Raw genomic sequence first — 22994 nt, 5'->3', positions numbered from 1 at the left:
GCTTGGGCCCTGGACCCAGGCACATCAGAGCTGCTGGCCAGCCTGGACCCAGCCCTGCTGTGTTCCCTCCCACCATCCAGGAGACACGACAGCATCCCGAAGGATAAACGTATCACTCTCTGCAAGGCGCCCAGCTGCAGCCCTTGGTTCATTGCACCTCGGCCACCAGCTCAATCAAAGAATCCCCTTGGCTTAGAACTCAGACGCTCCCCCAGTGCAGACGCTGGGAACCCCTGGCTTAGCCACAGACCACAGTTGGGCTTGCCGGGGGAGTAGGCGTGTAGCAGCGAGGGCTGCCGGCTCGGGTAGCAGCACCCCTGCCCTCCAGCCAGGGTCCAGGCCTTCTCCGGGGGATTCCGCCCCCCTCCCACTCCTCCCATAGGCCCTTGGGATGGACATCTCACTCACTCACTTACTGAGCTCCTGCCCACTTCCCCACCATGCTTTGTGTCCTCCTCAGCCTGACCAGCCCAGGCACCCTGTCTGTACCCAGGTCCCGGAACCCCTGCTGGGCGGGTCCCCTCCCCTCCCCATCCCTCCCTCTGTAGGGTCCTGCCTTCCACCCAGAAGCAGGCTGACCTCTGCTTGTTTCTCTGTCCAGCCCAGTCCTGTCCAGAGGATAAACTTCCCAACCCTGCCCGGCCGAGGGCAGCTAGCTGTGGTCTCCGGCGACCCTCTTCCCCACTGCCTCCCAGTGGGCCTCAGGGTGGGGGCCCGACCACAGGGGACCCTCAGACCATCTACACCTGCGGCTCTGAATCTCTGCTGCCCCCTGCCCCTCGGCAGGACCCTGATGGGAGGGGCAGTCTCAGGCTGTTGGCCACACCTAGAGCCGGAAAGGGTGGCAACAGCTGTGTTTATTTGAGGCACCGAAGCGGCAGGGGGGCTCCAGTGTGGTGGTGGAGGGAGGGGGCCCGACGGGGAGTGGATTCCTGGGTCAGCAGCCTAGACCTGCGGGCAGTGGAGGGCGTGTCTTCCTAAAGGCTGCCCTCGAAGCGAGTGAAACGCGGCGTGCAGAGATGCCGGGGGAGAGGGGCTCTGTGCTGGTGCTTGGGGCTGGGCTCCTGACGCTCGCTCCCGTCCTCCCCCCACACAGGCCGAGAGCTGCTCACACACTCACCCGTGCTCAGCAGGGCCCACGGACCAGCGCCCATCCGCACAGCGCATCGTCTGCACCTGCGGGCGGGCGGGGCCCGGACAGGGGCAGGCCTGGGATCAGGTGCCCCTCCCAGCATGTCCCTGGGTCGTGGTTCTGACTCTGGGGCCCTCAGGCTCCGTTCCCAGGTTCCCCCTGGAAGGCTGACCGGGATGTAAGGGTGGCCGGCAGGTGTGTGGGTGCAGGGGGCAGGCCTGCCTGTGGGGACCCAGGGCCTAGAGGGCGGGCTCAGCAGGGTGAGGAGTCTAGGGGAGGAGGCTTCGAGATCCTCTTGGGTCTGGGAGGAGCTGGGCTTTCCTTCCTTCCTGAGCTTTGGGAGTCTGGGCCGGGCACAGGGTCCCGGGGGTCAGGGGCCCAATCACAGCAGAGCCAGCAGCAGGCCGAGCAGAAGGCCGAGGCCCAGCACGGTGGCGCTGGCCCGCAGCCCGCCGTCGGCCGCACTGAGGTTGCACAGGAAGCTCTGGCAGCAGTGGGTGCTCACGGCCGCCACGCCGAGGTTGACGCTCGGGATGGGGCAGATCGGGGAGCAGCCCTTGTTCAGGGTGTAGCCGAGGTCCACCACGTTCCCTGCACAGGAAACGAGTTGTGAGAGGAGGCCGGGGAGGGCAGGGCCGGGGCGGGGGGGAGCCTGGGCGCCCTGTGTCTGCGCTCACCGACGCCGGCGGACGCGGAGATGCTCACACAGTAGTTGTCCGTGTCGGAGCAGACGGTGGGCTTCAGGCAGTACCAGTTGCTGTTCTCATTCACGCAAGAGAAGCACACCAGGGAGTGGGCTGCAGAAGGAGGGATGCCTGTCTCATGCCCAGGAGCCTTCCTGTGTCCCCTCCCAGCCCAGACCCAGAGGCACGAGGACACCCCATCTTGTGCGGGCACTGACTGAGCAACTATGGTATCCTGGGCCCAGGCTGGAGGCCCAGAAGACAATGACACCAGACCCTGGCTCTGGAGGAGCCCCGGTGATGCCCCAAGTGTCCAGGCAGGGCTGAGGCCGCCAGTGGGGCGGGGGTAGGAGGGAGCGCTTCGCCGTGGGAGAGGAGCCTGTTAGGTGGCACCGAGTAGGTGACATGGGCACCGCTCGGGAGAGAAAGGGGAGAGGGAGTCCAGGAGGAGGGCACAGCCCGCTCAGAGGCCTGGGGCCCCAGGGTACCTCACCTCGCTCCACACCCAGGAGGGCAGCCAGCAGCACCGGCAGGAAGACCTTCATTCTGGAGGGGACTGGCGTCCCGGCTGGGGTCTCACGAAGCCAAAGAAGTCAGCCCTGTGCTAAAGAGACAGCTCGCTGGAGGGCGGGGCTCACCGCCCCTTGCGCAGGGCCCTGGGGCAGGGGCAGTGCCTCGCCGGCCCTGGGGGCAGCCTGGGGTCCCCATTTCGTAGATGGGGGGAGCTGCCAGCAGCAGGGCCGGAGCACAGAGGCTCTTTCTCCTGCACTCCCAACCTGGCCCTCACTCCGTGCAGACTCCTGGCCGAGACCCTTCCCCGAGTCTGTGGCACCTGATGCTGGGGGGGAGGGAACGCGTTAGGATTCTCAGAATCACCCAGAAAGGGAGGTCAAGGGAGTGGCCCCTGCCCACGGTCTGTGGTGTGTGGGTGACATAGGCTGGGACCCGGAATCCTCTATCAGAGTGCTTGCACCTGGACAAACGTCCCCTAGAGCAACAAGATACAAAGAAACTCTAAGTGACTAGAAATAACTGCGCCCATGCACAGTGGGGCAACCGGGCACAAGAAGCCCCAAACTACGTGTCTGGGGTGCTGGGGGCAAAAGCAGGGTACTGTGCATCACTCCTGCCCGGTACCCCCAAGGGGGGGACAGGCCACCCGAGCTATGCCTCCTGCCTGACCCACAGATCTGCCCCCGTCGTCACCCCATATAAGGGCTCAAGTAGCTCCTCTCGGGAGCTGTTCCTTGTTTTTGCTTCCTCGTGCTGCAGCTCCAGCTCCAGCCCCAGTGAAGGCTTGCCTGGAATTCTCATCTGGCCACTTAGCAATTTCTCGAGTCCAAGGGCCCTAGCGGGGGATGGCGACCAGTAATATTAGCTGACCTGCATCCAGAACTTTCCAGGGGCCAGCTCTGTGCCTGACATGGGGCCCTAGAGCTGGGCTGGGGTCATGAGGCATATCTAGCTGAGTAGCCACCTGGGCAGCCTCTGTGCTGCGAGAGGTGCGAGGGGCTCTCCCATTCTGTGTTACTGAACGCCGCAGACAGTGACCCCATACGTATCTGCTACCCGCCCCCCTTCGTGGCTGGGGGAGGCTCAGGGAGACCCAGCGGGAACAGGCAGAGGCTCTGGCAGGTGGCTGTGAGTGCCTGGGGGCTGTCCTGCACCAGGACCCTCCCCTGGGCAGAGGTCCTTGGCAGTGGATGGAGAAAGCACTTTGAATGCGACCAGCTGGGGTTCTGTCTCTTTTGCAGGAGGCGCAGTGTGGGAGGAGCAGTCTGGTACCTTCTGCTGGGGAGAGCCGTGGGCGGGCGGGGGAAGGGCTAGTCCCCAGGCACTGGGAGGAAGGAGAAGGCCAGGGAGAGAACAGATTTTGGGAGGGGCTGGCGGAGACCCTGAGAATGGGCTCCAGGTCTCGGCAGGGGCTGACGTCTTGGGGTTGGGAGCAGGGGCTGCAGAGGTCCAAGAAGAGCGCCAAGCCCAGCTGGGGCCTCTTCTAGGATCCCGGCAGTTAGGGAGGAAGGAGCCTCGGTTTCCTCCTCCACAAAGTGAAGTTCCGGCGAGAGGAGCCCTGAGCTGTCCTGAAGGAAGCTCTGGGGCGCACCTCCGCGGTCACGGCCAGCATCCCCACTGCCTGCTGCCAGGTACCCGACCAAGTGCGCCCTGCTGGGCTGAGTCCAGGCACTGGATACTAATGTGTCCACGTTAGCAGGGCCAGGCGGAAGGGAGCCCGGAGGGGAGCCCGTGGGTTCGCGGGCAGGGCCATTCGGGACCCAGACTGTGCACTCCTCCCCCAGGCTCACAGGGCTTATCTCCGGGAGAGCCTGGCACTCAGCGACGCTGGGCCAACAAAAGACGTAGGAGCACGTCCTGGACCCCAGGGATGGAAGGGGCCTGGTGGCCCAGCGCAGGGGGTTGGGTTCCTAGGCACCTCATATACTTGCGTAATCTATGCCAAACAAGGTGCTTTCACCTCTTCCCAAGGCAGGCTCCCGTCCCCATGGTGACCCACCAGGGCAGTTAACTCTCTCCTTCCTGCCAGCGCGCCAAGATCCCCAGCCCCTTCAAGTCAGGAAGGCTGGCCCCTCCCCAGTCCCCATGTGAGGGGTCAGGGCGTGGGCCCTAGAGTTGGGCGATGAGCCCCCGGCGCCTGCGCAGCCCTAGGCTACCCAGCCCGGGAGGGCGCCCGGCTGCAGTCTCTGCCCGCTCCCGCCCTCGTCCTTTGGAAATACTGGGGGGGGGGCCGGGAGTGGAGGCGAGGCGGCCAGGGGCCGGGGCCGCTCGCAACCCCGACCCCCAGCCTCCCGCAGGCCTCTCCCGCCTCCCTGGCGCCCCACTCGCCCGCTCTCCCTCCTCGCTGGGCAGGGCCCCGTCCCCGCGCCCCCGCCCGCCCGCCCGGCCCGGGCCCTGACTCACCGCCGGCGGACGAAGGTCCCCGGCCCGGCCGCGCAGTCAAGCCTAACCCCGAGCCCGAGCCCGCGGCAGCCCGCTCTCCCGGGCGGCCAGGCGGCGCGCGAGCGCAGGGGGCGTGCGGGAGGCGGGACTTGGCGCCCGGGCCCCGCCCACCAGCCCCTCACCCCTGCGCAGGGCCGGTCGCAGGCGGTCCGCCTGGTCCGCTTGGGCGGGGACGTATGGCGACAGCCCGGCCAGGCTGGGCAGGGGTGGGGGAGGCCCCCAGGTGGCCGGACACTTTTGAGGTGGAGCTCGGGGGAGGGGATGCGTCCGAGGAGGCCGAGGGTCTGTACTCGGAACCCCTTCTGCAGAGTGGGATGGGGGCTGCGAAGAGGCCTTCAGCACGCCACGCCCGGGCCAGGTGACAGGACGAGGGTGAGAGGGTGGAGGAGGGGGCTTCCGGGGCAGTGATTGCGGCCCGCAGTGCCGCCCAACAGGAGATCCGGGCCGCACCGAGAACTCAAGAGCCCCCTGGGTGCTCCCCTGCAGCCGGGGCTGGGTGCGGGGCGCGTCCTCACAAAGCCAGCCTGATCTGACCCTCTCAGCGCGGAACCTAGCGGCCCCTGTTAGAGTGAAGCGGGCCGTCCTTAGTCTGACGCCAGTGCGTTTCCTTTGTTCTGTCTCCAGGTGCCATTCATTGCCTTTCAGCAAACGTTCACAGAGCACCCACTGTGTGCGGCCCTGCGTCCCCCACCCCCCCGGCTTGTGAGCCAGGCTCAGGGGCCAGGCTCTGCAGCACCCCAGGCCTCGCTCCTGCTTGTCCCTGGCGGGGATGGAAGAGCCTCGCAGCCTGCGGGAGCTGGAGGTGCCAAGGGCTGCCTGTGGGCGGGGGCCGCCAGGCAGAGCGCCCTTCCTGTACGTGTCCCCGTCTGCCGGTTGCCTTTTCTTCGTGCAGAGTCCTCTCAGCGCCTGATGGGTCCCTGCAGATTCGCACCACTTACTTTCACAACACACTTCCTGTTGGAGCTGGTTTTTGCACCTGACCTTTTCTTTCAGCCTTTCTGGGTGTCATCTGCTGGTGGCATCTGCGGTGACAGTGGGGGAGGGCCCCAGGAGCAGTGGCCTCTTAACTATACAAGGGAGAGGGACTGAGGCAGGATGGGGGGGGGTGGCCAGGATGGAGCAGGTGGGAAGAATCATCCTGTAGCCGGAGACCAGTCCCACGGGCAAGGTAGGGGTGCGCCGGGCACCACGTGATTATGCGTGGATGCGAGGGATTGCCTGCTGAATGGGTTTGTGTGTTCAGAGTTCTGGGTCGGGTCAGCTTCTCCTGTGGTCTTTGATGACCAGATGACAGGAGAGCGGGATAGATCAACTTGGAGAGGCTTTGGGGGCTTTTTCCTTGGAGGCTGAAGGTGGGACTCTGTGTGTCATGAGATGTCCCAGCTGAGGAGTGATGACATCCTCGGGGTTACACAGCCCTGGGACAATGCAGTCAGATTTGTCTGATTGGGGTGAGGGTGGGGTGTGTGTTGGGGGGATGGCCAGATTAGCCTGCTGCACTCGGAAGGCCACGCCCTTGAACACGTGGCAGCCCTGGGAGGTGTGACTTCCTGGTCTATATCCATGAGCTTGACAGAGCCAGGCTCATCAGCCAGAGGCGTTTCCTGGGATCAGAGTGAGGCCAGGGGGGCTTTCCTAAAAGACCCACCTACCCTTGGGGGGCCCACTCAGTCTCCCTCCTTCAACCTTGGGCTCTGGGAATTTGCCTGTCACCCACTGGACACCTGCTGGAATGGCCCGGTGTGTGTCTCCCCACTTCCGGGTCTAGTCATTCTGCAGATACCTCGGCCTCTGTCTCTGCTTCCCTTCCTTCCGGCCTGCCCGCCCCCCCAGAGCTGCCCATGCCCCCTGTGACCCTGCGGCTCCTCCTTTCCACACAGACCTTAAAATCTGACCTTGCGCTGCCGGTCCCACGTGTCACAAATCCCAGGAGGCCCAAATGCCCAGGCCAGCCCGCTGCAGTGCGCGTGGGGCTTGTGATGGGGCAGTTCAGGGGAAGCAAGGTGAGCAGGGCAGTGGGCACACAGTGAGTCCAACGAGGTGTCTCTAACGAAGCCTCCCTGCGCTGGGGAAGCAGGTCCGAACCCGCCAGCTGTGTCATCTCTGCCACCTGGGCCTCGCATACACATCCTTCCAGGGCAGACGTGATGTAGGACCTCCAGCAGGGGAAATTCGGTTACCTGGAGCTCTCTGGCTGGGTGCCACGTGATGACAGTGGCCGTCCACAGTGTGCCTGGGGCGGGAGCCACTCGTCTTGTCATGGCCCAGAGTTCCGTGGCCACCATGACGCGGCTGCCTTTGGGTGACTCTGAACCTCTCCTCTCGGAAGCACCTCAGACACAGGGCAGTGGGTGGGACTTCGGGGTGAGCTTGGCTCAGAGCTGCACCTTTCTCTCTATCTCCCCTGGGCACGGAATCGCCCACCTCATAGGGTCTCAGGGGACGTGGCAGGCAATGACCTGGAGGGGCACAGGCACTCTGGGGCCCCAGGGGTGGACAGGAAGACCTGCTGGACACTTGGGCCAGGACTGGGGCACCGCGGCCAACCACCTTGCTCCCTGCTCCATTTTTTTTTTTTTTTTTTTTTTGTGGTATGCGGGCCTCTCACTGCTGTGGCCTCTCCCGTTGCGGAGCACAGGCTCCGGACGCGCAGGCCCAGCGGCCATGGCTCACGGGCTTAGTTGCTCCGCGGCATATGGGATCTTCCCGGACCAGGGCACGAACCCGTGACCCCTGCATCGTCAGGCGGATTCTCAACCACTGCGCCACCAGGGAAGCCCATCCCTGCTCCATTTTACTGAGTTTCCCTGCCTTGAGGTTGGGATTAGGTTTATATGGCCCCTCAGCATCCAGTGCTTTTAGTCTTTAAAAAAAATATATATATATATATATATATATATTTGGCTGCGCCAGGTCTTAGTTGCGGCACATAGGACGTTGCTGCATGCGGGATCTTTAGTTGTGGTACGTGGGATCCAGTTTCCTGACCAGGGCTTGAACCTGGGCCCCCTGCATTGGGAGCACAGAGTCTTAGCCACTGGGCCACCAGGGCAATCCCCAGCACTTTGAGTCTTTTCTCATCTGGGCCAGTTCCTGTCCGAGGATATGCCCTCTAAGGACTTCTTGTCCCCAAGAGTGACATCTTACAGGCAGAGTGTAATTTCCTCAGAATGTCCAGAAGGTGGCCAGCCCCCCGTGATCTGTCCTGATTTCTGGATTCTAACAGTCCACGGTTCGGACCAGGAGGAATTCTACATAAAGCTGCCTGCACCGTGTGTCTGGCTTTCTGGTGTGGTCATAGCAGCATCGGCTGGGACCTTGCCCCATGCACACCCGGCGAGGGCCTGGGCAGGTTGGGAAGGCCCCAGGCTCCATCCCCACTGTCAGAGGGCCTGGTTGGAGTGAGGGCCCTGCAGTGGGGGCACATGGAGGCACATGGACCCCCCGCCCCAAGTTCCGGCGCCCCGCCCAGCACTTCCCTGGTCTCTGGTGAGAAATGGACTATTTCCTGCTATATCAGTAAACAAAGGATGTCACAGTCATCAGCGATTGCAGCCCTCCCACAGGAGGCGGTGAGCCCTGAGGGGACTCGGGAAGGAAAGAATACCTGCCAGCTAGCAGCCATCAGACTGCAGCCTCTCCCTACCGGTGAGTCCTGGGGAAACTCAGGATGTGAAAACACAGGATACTGGCCCCAGATAGCTGAGAAGCCTATCAAAGGAATGATTTCAGTGAGCCCAGACTCTTGCATCTTCTCATACATAGAAACCGCGCTAAATTCCGTAACTTGGGATATCTGGTTTTCTTGAATTAACAGTAATCTTTTGACATTCAAACTACCTGCCCTGTGTTGCAAAACTTCTACATAACCTGGCTCCCCGCTCCCCTCCTCAGAGCAGTTCTCTCGGGGTTACTTGAGGTGCTGCCTCCCAGGCTTGAAGTCCTAAAACGTCCCGCCGAGTAAAACATAGCTCTCAACTTTTAGGTTGTCAAAAAATTTTTCAGTCCTCACTGGGGTTACTCTGTACACCCTCCATGTTGCCTTGCTCCCTCTTCTAAGGCTGCCTGAAAAGCTCTGAGCTTGCCAAGTTCTTTGAGCTTTGCAAACTGCCGATTTCCAGGGCTGCTTGCTTTTCTGATCCAGTTTGCCTCACAGCTTCTTGGGCAGCCCCTGTCCTGAGCACTGCCCAATGGGTAGAGGTGGATGCAGCCTTGGCCAAGTGTCCTCCTGCATGGCCCCTCACTGGCCTGCTTGCTCCCAGAGCTCCACGCTAGCCAGGCTGGTCCAGGAAACCAGGGAACCACCCCTTTTGGCCCGTCAATCCTTATCCCCCCTTTAGAAGTCACTAGGCCTCCCTCCTGCTCGCCCCTCCCTTCTCCTGGCTGTCCTGAAGGAGGTCTGGGCACCCCCTTGGGCCTGGAGTGCCCTCTGGTGCCAGGTGCTGGTGCCCCAGAGCCCTGCAAGGTTGGCAAGTGAGGCAGGAAGTGAAGAGGCCCAGATCTTCCAGCACGGAGACGGGGTAGCATCTGTGCTGGTGATCCAGCCCTTCCACCCTCAGTCACACTTCATTCCTCAAGGCTTTGTTCCAGCTGCCCCTTTAGTCCAGGGAGATGTCACACGGGTACAGGGCTCAGACGGGGGAAGCCTTCCATCTTGGTGTGTGCCACGGGGTGGTGACACTCCCTCTAAAGAGAGAGAGCCTGGTGGGGGAGTAGGGGAGGGAAGCCCAGCAGGGCAGAGGCAGAAGGTGGCAGGTCCCCCAACCCCCAGGATGTGTGTAAAATGTATCCGGGCTGTACTCCTAACTCATGATTCCTGGGGAACGTTCTCCTGGCAGAGACTACTGAGGTTTGGGTGACGCACACTTTGAATTATGGGGGGCACATTTGCTGCTGGATGGCCCCCCTAGTCCTGTCCTGGGTCTGGATCAGGCTTCACCGGGCGAGGCGGCGGTGTCCGAGCAGGGAGCCTGGAGCCACTGCCCTCGCGTCTGCAGAGGATGGGGGCTGACGGCGCCAAGAGGGAGCGGCGGCTGGGGTGCAGGTGGGGCAGTCGTCGCTCTCGGGCATTTTGGTTTCATCCTGCGAAGGGAGAGACATCCACCCGCCGGGTGTCAGCTGCTGTCTGCCTCCGCACGGTGCTCAGGCTCGGCCTGCGGTGGCGGCCGGGCCCAGGGCGGGGCCTCGGGAGGCGGAACGTGTCCCTGTCCCTGGTGCTCGCCGGGGCCGGGCTGGCACGCGGTAGAACGCACGGGTCAGGGAGCCGCCCGCCTCCCCAGTCGGCTCCACTGGCGTCATGCACCCCACCTCGCTCCCCCAGTCCCCAGTTCCGGCTCCCCCTCCCCTCTCCAGCCAGTCCCCAGTCCCCGCCCCCCGTCCCCAGTCTCCTCCCCCCGCCCCTCTCTGTCCAGTCCCCAGTCTCCGCCCCTCGCGCGCCCCTCTCCCCTCGTTCGCCCTCTGGTGGCCGGAGCGTGCAGTGCACCCTGCACGGGCTTCGAGGCCGCGGCCGGTTTCCCCCGCAGCTGTTCGCTGGTCTCTGTTCTCCGTTCTCCCGGACACGGTGGATTCACCCACACGCTCCCGGGGACAGGCCGGCTTCGTCCTTTCCCTGCCGCTGCTTTTATGTCAGAGGCCTCCAGGCGCCTCCTGCCCTGGGCCCTGGTCAGGTGCCCCCGTAGTTCTCCCCAGCTTGAGTCCTGGGGTTTTACTCTCACAAGCATCTCTGCTTCAAGCTCCACAAGGTGTCCTGGGAGTGGGGAAGAGCCCGTCCGTGGGGACACTCCGATGTCCTGCCGAGGAGTGGGCTCCGGATGTCCAGGGGGCCGCTGGCACCAGGACCCTGCGGGCCCCCCTGCAGCTCTGCCCGGCGGGCCGCGTGGGCCGGCTCTGAGCTCTTCCAACCGAGCAGCGGGGAGGCCGGGCCTGGCCCCCGTGCCGCCTGAGGGGCAGCAGCCAGCCATCTGTGGCCCCTGGGAGCCCAGATGGCCGGAGGCCGGACGTGCCTCTCACACCCACCGTTGCTTCACCTGCGTCACTCCCGACGCGGACTTCAGCGCAGTTCTCACAGGCCTCAGCCTGGCCAGCGGCTTTTGCCCATCAGAGGAGGCTCGCTTTGGGCTGAGCAGCGCCGCTCGAGGGCCCGTCCATGCCCTGTCGCTGTCCTGACTGGCTCCTAACCGGCTCCTCTGGGGGCGACGGGATGTGTTCTCTGCCGGGGCCGCGCCGAGCCAGAGAGCCGCAGCGGATTTCAGGGACCGCGCGGGAGGCTCTCTGTTCTTCTCGTCTCTTGCTGCTGTCAGCAAGAGAGCAGCTTGTTTGTAAAAGTTCTACTAGGAAATGCAGAAAAGCCGGCCCTCGGCGCCCCCCGGGAAGGAGGTGGTCAGCGGGTCGTCCTCAGCGCCCGCCCCTGGGCGATGACTGCACTGGAGTGTGCCCCCCGCCCCCAGGGCTGCCCGCGTCCCGAGAAGCGCCAACCCACCTCCTCTCTGCTCCTCCCACACCCTTTGCCCCAGGTCAAGGGCCCTGGCCCGTGTCTCCCTACACCCGCCACACTACGCCGTGTCCATGACTCCTCCATGCTGGGGAGGGGAGGCGAGGGGCGGGGAGGGGGGTGTCAGTTTGGGTGCTCTGAGAAGCAGACCCCCAGGGATAGAGAGAAGGGCAGGATCTGGATGGAACCCTGTGAAGGGCGAGGGAGGAGGGGCAGGGTCAGATGGGAGCAGCTTCAGGACGTTGCAGGCCAGCCCTGTGGAAGGAGGGAGGGGAGAAGGCAGGGATGGAGGGGGGACCCCGCCAGGAGATGGGGCCCCCCGCGCCCGGAGTTGGGGGCCCCTGGAAGAGCAGGTGGGTGTTGGCGGGGCCCCCGCTCAGCGTTCCATGAAGGCCTGGGCTCCTGGAAATGCTCCTCACACAGGCTCTCTCTAGAATGGACTTCCCTGGATACCAGGGAAGGGTATACCAGGTAGAGGGAGATTGTTTAAAACAGGCTTTGTCCCGACAACATTTACTCTACTGGGTGTCTCATGGCTTTAGGGTCTGGCAAGAGAAGAGAGCGTTCACAGTTCCCGGCCCCCCAGAGCCAGGCCTCAGCCTGTGTCCCCGCAGAGAATTCTCCCGGGCTCTGGGTGGGACTCAGGCTGTGGGTGAGGCCCAGCCTTGGTCAAGCACAGGGCGTGTGGCTGGCACCCAGCCACAGTCCCCTCCTCCTACCTGGGGCGGCCCCAAGCCCCCCACCTCCCAGGAGGCTCAGCCTGAGCGAGCACACGCTTACATGGTTGGGTTTTTAAAAATAAATTTATTTATTTAATTTATTTTTGGCTGCATTGGATCTTCGTTACTGCACGCGGGCTTTCTCTAGTTGCGGCGAGCGGGGGCTACTCTTCTTCCCGGTGCGCGGGCTTCTCATTGCGGTGGCTTCTCTTGTTGCGGAGCACGGGCCCTAGGCGTGCGGGCTTCAGTAGTTGTGGCACGTGGGCTTAGTTGCTCCGCGGCATGTGGGATATTCCCGGACCAGGGCTCGAACCCGTGTCCCCTGCATTGGCAGGCAGATTCTTAACCACTGCGCCACCAGGGAAGCCCCTTTTACATGTTTTTGACCAACATCCGCCATGAGAAATATATTTCACAGTATGACCAACACATATAAACTCTTGCTGTGCGGAGGCACTAGGTATTTTTGATTCTGTCCATTTCTACCTTAGGGACAAAGCCCCTAGTTCATGACGTTTATTTTTCAGATGGCTTATTAGAACTCTCTATAGGAAACAGTTATTTATGTAATAAAAGCATTGAGTTGGCGAAAGAAATGGAATGTAAAATGGAAATGAACTTGATTTGAGCCATAGTAGACGGGAGCTTTGCCGCCCTTTACTGAGACGCAGTGGGCAGCAGGACAAACACAGGCGCCGGCCGAGCAGAGAGTCGTCGTTCATCCTGCACGTGAGGGGTGCACAGTAAAAAGAAGGCAAAAAATTATTCTCCCTGGAGCAAGAAAGGAAGGAAATTTCCTGCCTCTCTCTTCTTGGAGCAATCACTTTTGCAAACTGGCCGTGATGAATTCTGTCTCTTGAGAACTGAGCTAACTTGAGGTGGAGTTAAATCCTTTTAGAAGGTGAATTTGGGATGAACCATGTGTCAGCGCTGCAGCCCCCCGAGGACCAGTCCCGGTAGATCTGGAGAACTGCTGTGCAGCAGAGGAGCTGTCCGTCTGTGCCATCTCTCAGCTCAGCGGACTGCCTGTGAAGTGCACGGCGCTCCGTTTAATGCTGATTCAGTAACACAATTCACATGCAGAGGTTTTCTGGGTTTGCAGGAGATTGGTTTCTAATTTTACTTCCTATCGCGCCTGTTATCACCAGCATAGTTAGGGCACTAACTTCGGTTCCTGGGGGTCCTGGTCCTTCAGGACCACCTCTGTACGCCTAGCTCCCTCCCCTGCAGCCCCTGTCCTGGCTGAGCTTGGCAGCCCCTTTCTGGGGGAGGCTGCGCAGTCACAGTGGAGTCCCTGGTCCCCCTCCGTTCCCCAGTAGATGGAGGGTCCTGGGTGAGTGCTGTCTGGCTCACAGTGGGTCTTCACCAGCTGGCCGTCACTCTCTAAGGGAGGAGAGGCTGTGGACGGGTCAGCAGAGGCCAGGCCGTGTGGCCCTGAGAGCCGACTTCCGCACCATTTCTGGGAACTGGCTCTCCCCTCATGGCACAGGTTTCACCTCTTCCTCACTCAGAATCCCCCACTGCAGGGCCAGCCAGGGAAGGGGGCTGGAGGGATCTGCCCCAGACCCTCTTGTCCTGGGTGGGCAGGGGCGGCCGCTCCCCCCCCGGATCCCCAGCCCCCTGGGTTGCTTCCTTGGGGCCAAAGGAGCCACCTGCCCGTCCTGGTGCCCCTCGCCTCTCCTCTGTTGCCCAGGCTGGGCCAGGCCAGAATGGGGCAGCATTCTGGGGAAAAGGAAACTGGAGGGCTGCCCTGGCCACGCTCTCGTGGGATGCCCAGCCCTGCATCTCCACTGAGCACGCAGCGTGCCCACATGCCAACACCAGCCCTGTGCACACGACACCAACACCAAACACAGGACACACCTGCAGGGACTTCCCTAGCGGTCCAGTGGATAAGACTCTGCGCTCTCAATGCAGGGCGCCCAGGTTCGATCACTGGTTGGGGAACTAGATCCCGCATGCGTGCCGCAACTAAGAAGCCCGTGTGCCGCAACGAAGATCCCGCGTGCTGCAACTAAGACCCGGCGCTGCCAAAATAAATAGCAAATAAATAAATAAACAGATAAATGTTAAAACATTTAATTTAGAACACACGTGCACACAGCGCACACATGCACACGCACACTGCTCCCCCTGGTACCCTGTATCGGGAGGCCTCCCTCCGACGGGGACCAGCGTCTGGGCCACGGAGGGAAGTGAGGCACCTGCCCCCCCGACAGAAGAGCCAGAGGAGAGGGCCGGGGGCTCTTGTTCCTGGTTGGGCAGCGGGGCCAGTGGGGCCGAGACTCGAGTCGGCCAGCTTTCCCAAGGTGACCGCCGGGCAGGTCTGTGCCCACGGGCCTCGCAGATTCGGATGTTCCCAGGAGGTGCTCTGGGGGGTGGGGGATGAAGGGCTGGGACCTGGGACCTCAGTGTGTGTGGTGCCTGGAGGGTGTTTCTAGTTCCCAGACCGGTGGGCGAACCTGTGAGCGTCAGCTGTCAAAAACAGGAATGGCTATGATTAACTAGGGGGTCTTAGAATGAGGCGAAGTGAAAGCCCTGGAATGTAAGCCATGAGCCTTGGGAGGCCGGGAGTGGCCGGGCCCTCTAGGGGTGGTGTCGGGGTGAGAAGACCAGGGCACAGGGTGGAGGTGCGGTGCAGGACTGGGCTGTGGACCCAGGGGAAGAGCTGATGGACGGTGGGGGACTCTAAAAGGGCCTGAGGGTCTGGCACCGGTGATGAGTTCCCGTTTGTGGTGGCAGTGCCGTGGTTATGTAAGAAGTTAACATTTGGGGAAGATGAGGGAAGTGATTCTAGAAACGCTGCATTATTTTTGAAACATCTTTGTACGTGTGAACTGATTTAAAAATGAAAAGTTAAAAATGTTTTAAAAGCAGCATGGAGTGGGCTTGGCGGGAGCTGAGTGATTTTGGGGGTTCTCGTAGGAGGCCGGTGGGGGGGCCCCCGGCCTGCAGCTCAGAGGAGGGAAGATGAACCGTGTTGGGGCTTGGGTAGGGGCGTCACGGGGGAAACATTTCAGGCGGATCAAAGCTCAGACTGCGAGTAGAAAACGTAGAGGTCTTTAGAAGAAACCTAAGACCACCTCTTCATGTATTAACAGAAAACGTTTTTAAGTAATCCACCAATACGTTCAAGAATACGAACGGTGGAAAAAGTTTGCCTGTTATCATGACACAGCAATCAAAGAGAAGAGAAAAGAGATGGCAGGCTGAAAGAAGATGCTTCCAAGAATTAGTAGCCACTCATCACAATGGAAGATTCAAAAGCGCCAGAAATTGCATGGCGTAGGAATGCAAGCAGCCGGCTGTGCCTCAGGCCTTTGCAGGAGGACGGGGCCAGCTCCCGCCCCTCGGGACGCAGGGGGCCCCTGGCGTCCTGCAGGGAGCGCTCAGTCCTCCCGCAGAGGGGCTCATACTCCCCTCGTGTGGTGAGACTGCTGGAGGCCACGGTGCCTGAGGCCCAGAGGCCTCGTGCATTGCTCTGGCTCCTTCAGCGCGTGGTTTCCGCGATCGTGGCCGCCGCCTGGTCCCAGGATGGCGAATCGGCCTGCAGCTGCCGTCTGCACTCCAGGCGGAGTGGTGGCGAGGAGGGCAGCGTGGTTCCTGTGCTGGGAAAGCAAAGGTTATGGAATATCCCAGGAGACCAGTGCCAGCAGTGAGTGCCCGACAGGACAGAGGTGCATGCGTGTGTGCGTGTGCATGTGCGTGTGTGTGTGTAGGTATAAGTGTGAATCTCCGCGCGCGTGTGTATATGTGCGTGTGTCTGTGTATGGGCATCTGGTGTGTGTGTGTGTACTCTGTGTGTGTGTGTGTGTGTGTGTAGGTGTGTGTGTGTGTGTGTGTGTGTGTGTGTCTGTAGGGGAAGAAGTGCTTCAAAGCCCCTTCCCAGGAGAGGACTGCTCTCCTGGATGGCCCTGCCCCGGGGCCGCTTCTGCTCTGGTGGGCAGAGGTTTGTACTGGGGACCTGGGTCCTCAGCCGACTGTGCCTCTAGCTCGCCAGGTGGCCCACAGCAGGTGCCCAGACCCATCCCACCCCTCCTGTTAAGTACTCACTGTCCAGAGAGGAGGTGGCTTCCAGAGGCTTCCTGGGGAGGGGTCTTATGGCCTCTCTCTCTCTATGCTTTACTCAGTCACGCCAATTCTGCCCCTTCCGACCTGCCCGGCTGCACAGGGAGCACGGGGGTGACGCTTTCTTCCTGATCCCCTGCAGAACCACAGGCATGCACGGTGCGGGTGGGGCTCCTGGGTGGGGAGCCAGGACTGCCTGCCCTGTGTGTGCCAGAAACCTGTCCGGACCAGTGGCTTCCCTCACATCAGTGGTCCTAGAAACGCACAGCAAAGAAGGCTGATCTGGAAAAGCTAGATGCCGCATCTGTTGTCATGGTAATCTACCAAGGACACCTCTGTAACTGGCTTGCGCCGCCTTCATACGTGGAGGAACGGCCATCTGACCTGGGAAGCACATGCCTGTTTCTCATACTGGTCTGTCTAATTCTATGTAGATGAGCAATTTTGTATCTGGTGGTTAATTAGACACAAGTTTGGTGGCAGAACCCAGCTCCTCTGAGAAATAGGATTGAGAACATGGAAATATAAGTGAGAAAACCACTCACCACGGTACAGTGTCTATGATGGACATTCTTAGTCTTCAAATTATAGACCTGCTGCAACCGCTAGGTGCCGTTTTGGCGGGGGTGGGGGTGGGGGTGGGTGGTGGGTGGTGGTGGTCCGAGGAGCTCCAGTTCTTTATGTCTCCGCGCAGAAAGAATTCAGCGAGAGGCAAAGTGGTGGACAGAAGTGATTTATTAGAATAGGATGCTTGTGAGGCTTACAAGCAGGCAGGCGGGCGTTGCACTGCCCTGAGTACTTCGGGGGTTACATTTTTCTAATAGAAGGAAAAGAGGGGAGGGGGAGAAGACCACCTTCTTCCTCGTTCTTCGAGTCTTGCAACGTCACCTCCTCCTAGATGTCGAGCAGGGGAGTTTTTGACCCTATAGGGTGCATCCGGGACTTCCATGGCACCACGGAAAAATTATTTCAGGTCTCAGTATGATGAGGGTGTTTCATTTTGAAATGTCATCTTTCCCTACATCACTGTGTTTGTGTGTGCAGAGAGCATGTCCTAGGGGTCATTAACTCGTTGATATCACTGGGCAGGATGTATGACTTATTTTTCCACTATTGTTTTACTGTCTTGAGGCATGACTCGCACTTCCATCGCATGGCTTTTTTGGTAAGTAAGTTAGCTTGCTTTTGTTGCTAGGCAGGCCTGTCTGGCTTTGATGCTCAGCGACTTGCTCTGCCTTATGAGTCAAGCAAGCCCACATTGTTTCAGGAGTTTCTCGCGTTAGTTTCTCAAGTGATCATTACCTGACTGCAGTCTCCCAAAGCCACCAAAAATTTCCTCTCTATTTACGATCCCCTGGTGGGATTTTCGAGCTAACTCTGATTCTCCTTCTCTGTCCCTATCATTATGCTCTTTTGAATCACTGAAACAAACTCTTGATATTTTGGAAAAGCTACTTGCCCCTTTTGAAAACTATTTTTTTTAAACTATTTTAAGAACTCGTCTTTGGGGTCAGGAGCATTTGCCAGACTGCTTTGTGTCCCCAGAGCAAGGGCAAATGGCGAACTCAAGGTTTTAATTCCCACAGAGCGTATCATAGATGTTTACCGACGTTTTCGTGAAGTATGGCTAAAATGCTGACGAAGATTTCCTCTGTAACAATTAATGAAGAATCACAAATGTGGCGGACTATATTGTATTTCCATGAACCAAAGTGCCCAGCCAACAGGGTACCCGTGACCAGAAGGTCTCCGGGCCTAACCCTCTGTGTCTGCAGACGTTGCCGACGTCTTCGATGTGACTGATCTGGGTGTCGGGGAGGGGGTGTCTCGGTGGCCCTGGGTCCTCATGGGGCGGGGCTCTGGCTGGGCGCTGGACCCTCTGAGGTCTGGCTTTCTCACAGGTGCATTTCTCGGCAAGGGCCGTTCCTGGGGTTCTCGGGACCCGCGACCTGGCCAATGGGAGAGTTTTGGGGAACATCTTTCTTAAAAGTGTCAGGGGATGACTGGATGCTCCTTGTTGAGAAGGAGTATCCCGCCTGGGACCTCCCTCAGGCTCCGCTGCCTCTCCTCGAGGGCCACCAGGGGCTCTCCTGAGGGCTCCTCGCCTGCCACGCCCCAGGCACTCCCTCCACAGATGGGTCTGCCCGCATTGTCACTCTCCCCAAGGCCCCTCCTCCAACACCCTTACATTCGAGGTCCCTGGTTACCCCGCAGGCCAGAGGAGACAGCCCTTGCCCGGGGCCCCCCGGGGGGACAGGACCGGGAGGCCAGGAGGAGGGAGACTGGCCCGCCAGGCTGGGGGTGAGGGTACCTGTGCAGGCCCGCTGGAGGCCAGCAAGGCATGCATGGGGTCTTTAGACCCCTCTTCCCGAGAAGCAGCTCCTACCCCGTACACGCCCACCCCCGGACCCCCGCATTGTGTGCCCGTGTGGTGTCCCGGCGCTGAGGCTGGGGAGATGCGGGAAGGCGGGGGGCTGAGGGAGAGGCTTCTGGATTTCCAGGCCTCAAAGGCCCGGCCGCGCCTCGCCCCCAGGCCCATCCCAGTGCGGACAGGCCCCCTCAAGTCTGGGGATGGCCGCGCCATGTTCAGGGATTGAGGTTGGATGTCCCTTGTTTTCAGCTCAGGGAGTGAAGGAGGCGGGAGGAGTTTGGTGCCGAAGCGCAGGGGCCCGCGGAGGAGGAAATGCTTCGCGGGGAAGGGGGGGGACCCCCACCGCTATGCAGAGCTGGCCCCTCCGGGACAGGCGCCCCGATTCCCAGCCCCTGGCCATCGGAGCTCGCCCGGCCCAGGGAAAACGGGCTTGAAGCAAAGTCTCCCTTCGAGGAGGGGGGTCACAGGGGACCCCACCCTCTCCCCGATGGGGCTGAACAGCACGCGGAGATCAGGAGGATGTGGAAAGCGTTGATTTTCGCTGCGAGTGGGACCCGCCCGACGGGCTGTGGCCTCCGCTCTCCTACAGGCCCCAGTCCAGCCAGCGCCCCGCGGTTTCTGCATCTTGAGCCGGTGGTTAACTTGAGTCAGTGGTTCATTGACGGCGTTTGCAAAACTTGCCAGGCTTGCTGACACAGTGGGGCGCTGGGCGCCTGGGGCTGGGCTGGCCGGGCGGGTGGGGCCCCTGCGCCGGGGCCTGCGAGGGGACGAGTCCCGGCACGGCCTGTGTTTGCTGAGCACGCGCGGGGCTGAGCGCACCCGGCTGCGCGGGCGTGCTGGGCCCGGACCGTCGCGCCGCCCCCGCGGAGCCGCGATCGCGAACGATGCCCCTCCCCACATGAGTCCTCGCCGCAGGCGACGCAGGGGTCGTCCCAGCAGGGCCCAGAGGCAGGTAGGGCGCACGCTGAGCAGGAGCCCCGCGGCCAGGGCCCAGAGGCTGCGCCCCGTCGGGGCCACGCCATCCCCCAGGTCCTTTGCACGGCAGGTCGCGCCCCGCAATTCAGTCTTGGGGGTTATCGACGCCGCCAGCACCGGCATGGCTGTGGAAGCTATCTCGCAGGAAAGGGCACAGCAGGAAATGGCACAGTCCCCGTGTAATATGACTCCGCCTTCCCTGTGGGCGCGGAAGGAGCCGTCTGGGGTGGGAGGCTGGGCAGGGACACAGGCCCAAGCTCAGAGGGCGGGAGGGCTGGGTTCAGACTCCCACACAACAGGACCACAGCGGTGTGGGAGCGTGGCCTCTGGACGGCTGCCTCTGGGCCCCTCTGAAGGAACTGTGGCCCCTTTCCACACTCTCAGGTTCTGGAAGGCAGACCCCTCACGTGCTCACAAGCACAGCTTCTCACGGGGCATTGCCGCCCATGCCCTCGGGCCGGGTCCCTCGCTGTCGGGCGCTCACAGAGCTCCGAGCACAGCAGGAGGACCAGAAGGGCGAGACGGGGGGCCTTGCGTGACGCCCGGAAAAGGCACGATTCCGTGCGCCCATCCGGGGTGCCCCAGGTTTAGGCTCGTGCCTCCGCTCCCTGGCTGACCCCCCAGCACACCTCCCTCCCGTGTCAGCTCACCACTAGCTTCAGACTCCTTTCAGCAAGCCAGCATCTGGAGCCGCTTCCCTGGTGGCCCCCTGTTACATCCCCCAGAGCCCTTGGGCCCCACCCACAGGAATGCGGGGCTGGGCTCATCTGCCTCCACCTGCGTCCACCTGTCCGACCTCATCCAGGACCTTGAGTCCCAGAGCAGCAGGGTGGCTGTCCCCTGGGCCCCGGTGGCAAGGAGTGATTGGCAGACATCCAACCTCTTTCTTCTGCAGAAGCGCTTGCTTTGGGTAAATCCCAGGAGGAAGGAAGCTGGGCGGCTCCCCCTTCCTCAGAAGTGCAAAACTGAGACCTTTCAGAACCATCCGTCTCTGGGCCCCCAGCCCCCAGGCGTCTGTGCATTCCCCACACGGCTGTGGGCCCCCCACCTCCTGGGTGTTTCTTGTCCTCAGCTTCCCTGGGCACTTACTGTCTTCCTAGCAAGCCCCTTCCTGGCAGCTCGGCCGGCAAAAAACCTGCTCTTGGTGCCGCCTGATGAAGGATTTGGACCAGGAGGACCGTGCCCTTCCTGTGGGATAAAATGGACCCGTGAGGATGCCGCCGGGGGCTGCTCCCTGCAATGTGTGGGGGGGGGCAGTGTTTGTCCACCCATCTCCTGAATTAGCTGTGCTCCCAAAGCCCTGCTGTCCCCACAGGCTCCATTTCCAGAGCTCTCTCTGGGGCAGACCCTGCCTGTCCGTCCTGCTGCTGTCCTATTAGAAATGTTGGGTGGGCAAGGCAAAGACTTGGAAGGAAGAAGTGTATTCTACTCCAGGTCCCGGAGAGGGGGCTACGGTGTGCACGGGAGCCACAGGGGAGCATAGCCAGCAAGGTACCCCGCAGAACAGGTGGGGAGCAGAGAGAGAAGGGACCTGTGGCCAGAGCCTTTCCCGGGGTCAAGGGTTAGGTTGTTCCAAAGCAAGCCGAGCAAAGCAGGAAAAAGCAGGAAGCGAAGTCCCGGGGCTGACCTGGTTACCGAGCCTCAGCTAGTTTCGAGTGTGAGCTCAGATTAAGACAGAGAGACAGGTGTTAAAACACTGGAGCAAGAACTCACAACGGAGGATATTTTTTTCCCTCTCAGCTCTATTGAGGCATAATCGGACATACGGCACTGGGTCAGTTTAAGGTGTGCAGCGTGGTGATGTGACTTACACACGTCACGAAAAGACGACCACAGTACGTTTAGCGACAGCCATCATCGCCCAGAGATGAAAACCAGAAATAGAAACAAACGTTTTCCTTGTGCTGAGAACTCAGGATTCACTCTCCCCACAAGTTTCATATGTAACCTGCAGCAGCGTTCATTCTATTAATCACGGTGTGTGCGTCACATCCCTGGTACTTGTTTACCTTGCGACTGGACGTTTGTACGGTTTGACTACCTCCACTCCAATTCCCCCTCCCTTCTCCCCGCCTCTGGTAAGCACAGACCTCTTCTCTTTTTCTATGAGTTTGTATTCGAAGTATAATTGACCTGTAACTCTAGGTTAGTTCCCATTGTCCAGCGTAGTGACTTGCTATTGTCATACATTTCCAAACGATCACCATAGTAAGTCTAGTTACCGCCTGTCACCACACAAAGGAATTATATAATTACTGACTCTGTTCCCCACCGTGTACATTCCATCCCCGTGACTTAGTTATTTTATGAGCCGAAGTTTGGCCCTCTTAATCTCCCTCATCTATGTCTCCCCTCCCCTCCCCGCCTCCCCTCTGGCAACCAGCTGTCTGTTCTCTGTAGCTGTGACTCTGTTTCTGTTTAGTTATGTTTGTTCATTTCTTTTGTTTTGTAGATTCCACATATAAGTGAGATCATACAGTATTTGTCTTTGTCTGGCTTAGTTCACTTAGCAAATTACCCTCTAGGTCCATCCATGCTGTCACAAATGGCAAGATTTCATTCCCTTTTATGGCTGAGTAACACTCCGTTGTGTAGAGGTACCACGTCTTCTTTGTCCACTCATCTATTGATGAGCGCTTAGGTGGCTTCCATAACTTGACTACCGTGATTAATGCTGCAGTGAACATTGGGGATACATGTTACTTTTCTAATTACTGTTTTCCTTTTCTTTGGATAAGTACCCAGGAGTGGAACCACTGGATCATGTAGTAGTTCTTTTTTTTTTTTTTTTGTCATTAAAAAAAAAATTGTAGTATAATTGCTTTACAATGTAGTGTTAGTTTCTGCTGTAGAACAAAGTGAATCAGCTCTATGTATGCATATATCCCCTCCCTCTTGAGCCCCCCTCCTCCCCATCCCCCCCCCCAGGTCATCACAGAGCACAGAGCTGAGCTCCCTGTGCTCTACAGCAGCTTCCCACTAGCTATCTATTTTACACACGGTCGTGTATATACGTCAGTGCTACTCTCAATTCGTCCCAGCTTCGCCTTCATATGGTAGTTCTATTTTAAGTATTTTGATGAATCTTTATACTGTTTTCGTAACGGCTGCAAAGATGAACATTCTCACAAATGGTGCACGAGGGCTCCCCTTTCTCCACACCCTCACCAACACTTGTTGTCTTTTTGATAATAGCCGTGGTGACAGGTGTGAGGTGACCTCTCATTGTGGTTTTGATTTGCACTTCCCTGATGATCAGTGATGTTGAGCATCTTCTCATGTGCCTGTTGGCCATACGTATGTCTTGGGAAAGATGTCTATTCAGGTTCTCTGCCCATTTTTTAATCTGGATGTTTGGTTTTTGATGTTTAGTTGTACGAGTTCTTGGTATATTTTGGATGTTAACCCCTTGTTGGATATATCAGTTGCAGATATCTTCTACCATTCCGTAGTTGGCCTTTTTGTTTTGTTGCTGGTTTCCTTTGCTGTGCAAAAGCTTTTAAATGGAAGCATATAGCGTTTGTTCTTTGGTGACTGGCTTATTTCCATTAGCATCTCTTCAAGATCAAGATTCACCCACGATGTACTTATGTGTCAGTAT

At 59.8% G+C, this 22994-nt stretch overlaps 2 protein-coding genes and 1 long non-coding RNA gene across 5 annotated transcripts in view; 1 reads left to right on the top strand and 2 right to left on the bottom strand.

Moving 5' to 3' along the window:
• JRK (Jrk helix-turn-helix protein) overlaps positions 1 to 22994 on the top strand; it is a 222333-nt gene that overhangs the window by 89173 nt on the left and 110166 nt on the right. The gene's annotated exons all lie outside the window — the stretch shown is intronic.
• LY6E (lymphocyte antigen 6 family member E) lies at positions 838 to 4867 on the bottom strand. 3 transcript variants are annotated; one of them, XM_067017913.1, is made up of 4 exons: positions 4732 to 4867; positions 2309 to 2419; positions 1810 to 1929; positions 838 to 1723 (listed from the first exon to the last, which is right to left on the bottom strand). In XM_067017913.1, the coding sequence occupies exons 2-4, from the start codon at positions 2358 to 2360 to the stop codon at positions 1515 to 1517; spliced, it is 381 nt and encodes a 126-aa protein (XP_066874014.1). In that variant the 5' UTR covers positions 2361 to 2419; positions 4732 to 4867; the 3' UTR covers positions 838 to 1514. The 3 variants fall into 3 exon arrangements, with proteins under 3 accessions (XP_066874014.1, XP_066874015.1, XP_066874016.1); XM_067017914.1 differs by having other exon boundaries at positions 2309 to 2414; positions 4732 to 4866; XM_067017915.1 differs by having other exon boundaries at positions 2309 to 2435; positions 4732 to 4845.
• LOC136792936 (uncharacterized) lies at positions 12047 to 16388 on the bottom strand. Its single transcript, XR_010837561.1, has 3 exons — positions 16033 to 16388; positions 13843 to 15587; positions 12047 to 13005 (listed from the first exon to the last, which is right to left on the bottom strand). It is a non-coding gene; the product is annotated as an uncharacterized lncRNA (long non-coding RNA).

Source organism: Kogia breviceps, chromosome 17 (assembly GCF_026419965.1).
Source record: "Kogia breviceps isolate mKogBre1 chromosome 17, mKogBre1 haplotype 1, whole genome shotgun sequence".
In the NCBI taxonomy this organism is placed as follows: Eukaryota; Metazoa; Chordata; class Mammalia; order Artiodactyla; family Physeteridae; genus Kogia; species Kogia breviceps.
This window is presented reverse-complemented; position numbering and strand designations above follow the sequence as displayed.

Coding starts and splice junctions, on each gene's coding strand:
- LY6E (XM_067017913.1), bottom strand. CDS start 2,360: ATGAAGGTCTTCCTGCCGGTGCTGCTGGCTGCCCTCCTGGGTGTGGAG. Junction 1,930..2,308: donor CCTCCTGGGTGTGGAGCGAG/GTGAGGTACCCT, acceptor CTCCTTCTGCAG/CCCACTCCCTGGTGTGCTTC. Junction 1,724..1,809: donor CTCCGCGTCCGCCGGCGTCG/GTGAGCGCAGAC, acceptor TTTCCTGTGCAG/GGAACGTGGTGGACCTCGGC.